The 6,000-nt window shown below is 44.9% G+C and overlaps 1 protein-coding gene across 1 annotated transcript in view; it reads left to right on the top strand.

Annotated features, from left to right (window-relative positions):
- The first annotated feature begins 566 nt into the window (after positions 1-566).
- The window catches only part of ephx4 (epoxide hydrolase 4), a 46,050-nt gene continuing 40,616 nt past the window's right edge, over positions 567-6,000 (top strand). The window contains exon 1 of the mRNA XM_078219441.1: positions 567-885. Coding sequence (XP_078075567.1) covers positions 643-885 — 243 coding nt within the window. The 5' untranslated portion in view covers positions 567-642. The remainder of the gene's footprint in view (positions 886-6,000) is intronic.

Below are 6,000 nucleotides of genomic sequence, written 5' to 3'. Positions count from 1 at the left end.
GAAACACTATGCTAATAAATGTGACAATAATAAATCAAATCAAATCAAAATCAATCCCTGACTAAGCAGGAAAGTGTCCAGTGCTTTTATTTTGCAGGAACTATAATGTGGATTGGATTATCTTTGCTGAGTTGGGGTTGTTTTTTTTCCATACAGAAGGGCTTTATTAAATGCGACCCTGGCTCCTTGGAGCAAAGCTGACCCTGAACACAAGCTTGTTGTGTAATCCCAGCCTTTCGGCAATGCAGCACAGTTTCCCCACATTATTGTTGTTGTGTGTGATGCTTTGTGTTGGTATGGAGTGTGCAGTGTACCTGTGCTACCTAACCCTGATCTCTCAGCCGCCTTTGTGTCATTGTCTGTCTGCTCCTTTGGCTTTTTGGGGGGCAGTGGGTGTGGGGGCAGTGGGTGGGGGGAGTTGTTTCCGATTGCAGACATCGATCCGACCAATGAAATGTGTAACAAATATTTGAAAGCACGCTTTACGCCGGCGCACAATCTTTGACGTTGCAATCTCTGGTGGTTTCCATGACTTCAGTTTAAGGGGATCTTCCTTGGCACCCGCTGACTGAGGGTGGATCTGCTGGAGAGTGAAGGATCTGCTGGATCGCAGGCGAGGCGGCTCTCATTCCCAGCCGGACTATGGTGAAACCTCTTTGCCGCTTCCTGATGTTGACAACTCGACTGTTTGTGAAATCCAGGAACCTCCTATTCTGGGCTCTCGCTTACAGTTTCTGCGGGCTGTGTGCGTGCCTGGTCGCGCTGAAACTTTTGTGGCACATTATCAGGAAGCCGGCAGAGACCTTTCAGTGGAGTGTCCGAGAGACCCTGCCCGCCTGCTTAAACGACACGTCCCTGGGGACTCACTGCTATGTGCGGATTAAGGTAAGGACTGGGACTGGGACTGGGCAGAGACTCAGTGCAGGCAGCACTGAGGGGTGGTGAGGGGGTGGGGGGGCTGCTGGTTCCAAATGTATTCATTTTGTCATTAACACCCCCCCCCCCACACACACACACACACATATATACACACATATACATACATACACATACAAACAGACACACACGCAAACATATGCACATACATACACAGATGCACACACACGCATACATACACATACATATATACACAGATACATACACACACGCATACATACACACATACACATACACACGTACACATACGTACATACATACACACATACATATACACCGACACACATATACAGTCAGACACACACACACATACACACATATACACATGCACATATAAACACAAACATACATACATAGACAGGCACACATGTTTATTCTTGTTGACCGCCAGGAGGCCTGAATCTGATTTATTAACAGTGACTCCGAATTGGGAGGGGGGCGGGGTGGACTAAACTGTTGGAGAATTCCTACATTCATCAAACCTTTGGCTGATGCAGAAATGTTCCTGTTCCTTAAAATAAATAAAAACGAGAGTGTTGTGAAATCGCTGGGCCGCCCAGGGTCCCTGAACTGTACAAACATGCGCTGCGCTCCCTGCGACACTTTACTCCTTCTCCCCTTTGCAATGGGGCTCCCAATGGGCCAGCCTTGTTTATCCATCAGTCTGGCTTCAGACACAAAGTGCTGAAATTGTGGACAGCTCCTCAATAAACCCGCACAGCCGCGGGTGTGTTTAATAAAACACGCACCAATTCATCAAATAATGATTTGCAGAACAAATATTTTCAGGTGTATCATTTCGACTGTCCGTTGCCTTTTAATTTAAAGTAATGTTTGCCTGTTCCCCACCCGCATGGATGGACTTTTAAAACTGGGCGGTTTTCACAAAGTAAGAAGCCTTTCAGCACGTCCTCCCAGTGTAGGTCACCTCTATCTGTGTCTTGTCTAACACGCTGCTGGAATAGTAATTCCAAAACTGCCTCGGAGCAAGCATGTGGCACAGCCTTAGAACACTTCCAGGGATTTTTATTTTTGACCCAAGCACCGAATTCTGAAACCTGTTTGTTCCCCTTACCCTTAAAGCAATGTTAGCGGATTCCGCCTAGGGGGGAATAACCAATTTGAAGATTTTCATGTAAATCTGAACTGTTGTTTCCGCAGAGAAGCTATTACATTTAATATTAACAATGACAATTTGAAGCTTAATGGTGCCAAATAATACCAATGCTGCCAAGCGCATTTCAATGGGATCGCTTGTTGTAACATTGCAGTGTTAAATATATATCGCGTACGATTTATGCCTTCTCAAAATTAAGTGCTTTGCGGTATATAGTGGTTTAAAATCGGATTAATTGTTGCCTGAACTGTTAGAAAAAGGTCCAATAGTTTTAGTGACGCGGCGATAAATCATCTCTTGGCAGCAGCAAAGCAGTTTAGAAAAAAATCGTTGTGGTTTAATAATTGAAAATTGTGACTCTCAATATCTAATACTGCAGGCACAGCACTGCACAGATTTGTTAATGTGCCATCTAATTTATTCTTGTTTAAATGTAGAGTTAGTTGAGAAATTTAGAATAATTTAATACTGGGTATTCTGTCTTTCTTTGAATCCATGTTTTGTTATCGTGGGTGGAATGTCCCTGGAATGTGAGCTTGATCGCTGGTTAGGCAGGTATTATTTGTACTGCTAAAATACACTGGAGTGATCATCATCTGATGATGCACAAGATAAAATTGCAGAACGAAGTGATGACTGAAAGGTCTGTCATTCTGTCTCCAATCTGTTACATCCTGTACATATTTTGCTCTGCACAGGCGTCCTAATAAATAGCATTTTTGAAATCTAATGGATGAATCCATCTGCTGTGATCTTTGCCGAGTGTTGTTTTCCCCGTATCTGGATTGAGTCTCTGTTTCAGATTGCTTCCCCCTCTCCATAGCTGTTCCAGGTGACCCGTCCTTTCTGTCCATTCCAAACCCACCCTCAGCATCGGTGCTGCTGCTGCACTCCGTCCGCTTCCCCCCCCCCCCCTCCCTAGCGTGCCCACCAACGAGAGATGCTGTGAAATGTGAGCTGTGCTGTCAGTATTGGTGCTGGGTAAAGTGGCACAGAAGATGTTTGGATAACGCACTTAAGATTGAGAGGCAGCAGCATGACTGATGGAGGGAGGGAGGGGGGGCGGGGGGGGGGGGGAGGTGTAATGATCCAGTGGGAGTTATCTGGCAGGATGAGTCATGAGACATATAGAAAGGGAGTTGGAGACAAGACATCAAGTTCTTGTTTGAGATAGTGGTGGGCAGCTTTATTTGAAAGCAGGGGCACAAAGGGTGGCACAATAAGCATTGCTGCCTCACAGCTCCAGGGACCTGAGTTCGATTCCCAGCTTGGGTCACTGTCTGTGTGGAGTTTTCACGTCCTCCCCGTGTCTGCATGGGTTTCCTCCGGGTGCTCCAGTTTCCTTCCACAGTCCAAAGATGTGCGGGTTAGGTTGATTGGCCCGTGCTAAATTGCCCCTTCGTGTCCCGGGATGCGTAGATTAGCGGGATAAATATGTGGGGTTAAGAGGATAGGGCCTGGGTGGGACTGTTGTCGGTGCAGACTCGATGGGCCAAATGGCCTCCTTCTGCACTGTAGGATTCTATGATTCTACGAAAGTGAGCAAGGAATAGCTAAGGGAACCAATGGTCGAAAGAACAGAGATCTTTGAAGCCCACACCTCGCACAGACGTATTCACAGAGATCTCCATAAGAAAAGAAAGCAGAGGTAGAAATGACAGGCAAGTGGGAGATGAAAGGAAATATGCATGGAAATGAGAATATTGGAGGAACAGAAGGACAAGGCAGGAAGAAAATAACCTGAATTTCAGGCCCACATTGTTTTCAAGTTAGCTGAGCATTTTCACAGCTCTGAAGGAAATGTCACTCTATAAAAGATGTTGTCCAAGCTCAGTAATCTTATTATAGCTTGTCTCCTTCCACACGGTGCTGTAGCTGTAAGATTGAGAAAGAAGGTATATGTGTGTGGGGAGGATGTGGGTGTAAGTGATGAAGGGGGTAGGAATGTGGAGGAGGATACTAGAATCTGGAGCAGTTTGGGTCATCTGTACTTTCCCAGTTACCATGGTGCATAATAGTCATTTGAAGTACAGATTTAACAATGCGTGAATGTTTCCCGCCTTATCAAATTCAATCACTTTTTTGCTAATTTATTCACTGCTATTATTAAAATCTATTTGAAGCTTTAATCGTAGTAAGTGACTTTGGTTTGGTACCTACAAGGACTTGCATATTCTATTCTTGACTCTTAAAGCAGCAGAAATGGGTGGCATTATGGACAACAAGCGTGTTTTAAGGGTGGTGAATTTTAATTTGCCGATGTTTAACTTTGATGACAATGAAGGGCGGCACGGTGGCACAGTGGTTAGCACTGCTGCCTCACAGCACCAGGGACCCAGGTTCGAATCCTGGCTTGTGGCACAGTGGTTAGCACTGCTGCCTCACAGCACCAGGGATCCAGGTTCAATTCCCGGCTTGGGTCACTGTCTGTGTGGAGTCTGCACGTTCTCCCCATGTCTGCATGGGTTTCCTCCGGGTGCTCCAGTTTTCTCCCACAGCTCAGAAGACGTTTAGGTGCATTGGCCGCGCTAAATTCTCCCTCAGTGTACCCGAACAGGTGCCAGAGTGTGGCGACTAGAGGATTTTCACAGTAATTTCATTGCAGTGTTAATGTAAACCTACTTGTGACTAATAAATAAACTTTAAAAAATGAGTGACATATTTAATTAGCAACAAGTTGAAGGTTAAAATTCTAATAATACCTTAATGTTATCAGCAGAAGTGTATGTCATCTTATTCAGGAAAATATATTTTTAACTGGATAATTTTGAAGTAAGATGTATTTTGCACATGGAAGAGTATAAGAAAATTCAAGATGAGATTGCACTATTCACCTCATATGGACTACTCTGACATTCAAAAGGAGATGGAAAATAATTCTATTTAAAAATAAATCACCAAAAGAAAGGTTAGAATTTAATGTTTCTTTATATATAGAGTTTTGGGGAATAAAACAAAAAAAGTGCTGAAATACTCAGCAGGTCACGAAGCATCTGTAGCAATGAACAGTAATTAATGTTTCAAGTCAAAGAACTTTCATTGGAATGGAAGGAAGATAGAAATGTAAGCGATTTTAAGATCCAAAGATGTTCAGGTTAGGTGGATTAGCCATGAAAAATTGCCCCTTTGTGTCCCGAGATATTTAGGTTCGGGGGATTAGCGGGGTAAATACATGGGGTTACAGGGTAAGCCTGGGTAAGAGTCAGTGCACACTTGGTGGGCTGAATGGCCTCCTTCTGAACTGTAGGGATTCTATGGTTCTAAGTCAGTAATGGGGGGGGAGGCGCAGGAGGAACAAAAGGGAAGGTCGGTGATCAAGGGTTGGGATTCAAGGAAGAGATGGTGTTGGAGGGAGGGGGAGGGGAGGAAGAATTCGGAGGGGTGTTGGTACACAAGAGCTCTTGAAACTTGCGAACGTTCACACCTGAAAGGAAAATAAAAGGTGTTTTGTGGAAGGGCTGAATGAGGTGAAAGATGAAATGAAACTGTGAAACAGATGACAGAATCAGGCGGTATTGCTTCAGGGAGAGACCTCACTTAATATCACCTTATCCAGCTCAGTATTAAGTTTTCAAAGAAGTATCATAGAATTCTACAGTGCATAAGGAGGCCATTCGGCCCATCGAGTCTGCACTGACCACAATCCCACCCAGGCCCCATTCCCATAACCCCATGCATCTACCTCAGCTAGTCCCCCTGACATTAAGGGGCAATTTAGCATGGCCAATCCACCTAACCCACACATCTTTGGACTATGGAAGGAAACTGGAGCACCCGGAAGAAACCCATGCAGACACGGGGGGAATGTGCAAACGTCACACGCACAGTCACCTGAGACTGAAATTGAAACTAGGGTGCCTGACACTGTGAGGCAGCAGTGCTAACCACTGTGCCATCGTGCCGCCCTTAGCTCTCCTGTAAAGCTCCTTGAGTCATTTTACTACATT

The sequence above is a fragment of the Mustelus asterias genome, chromosome 8 (assembly GCF_964213995.1).
Source record: "Mustelus asterias chromosome 8, sMusAst1.hap1.1, whole genome shotgun sequence".
Classification (NCBI taxonomy): Eukaryota; Metazoa; Chordata; class Chondrichthyes; order Carcharhiniformes; family Triakidae; genus Mustelus; species Mustelus asterias.
This window is presented reverse-complemented; position numbering and strand designations above follow the sequence as displayed.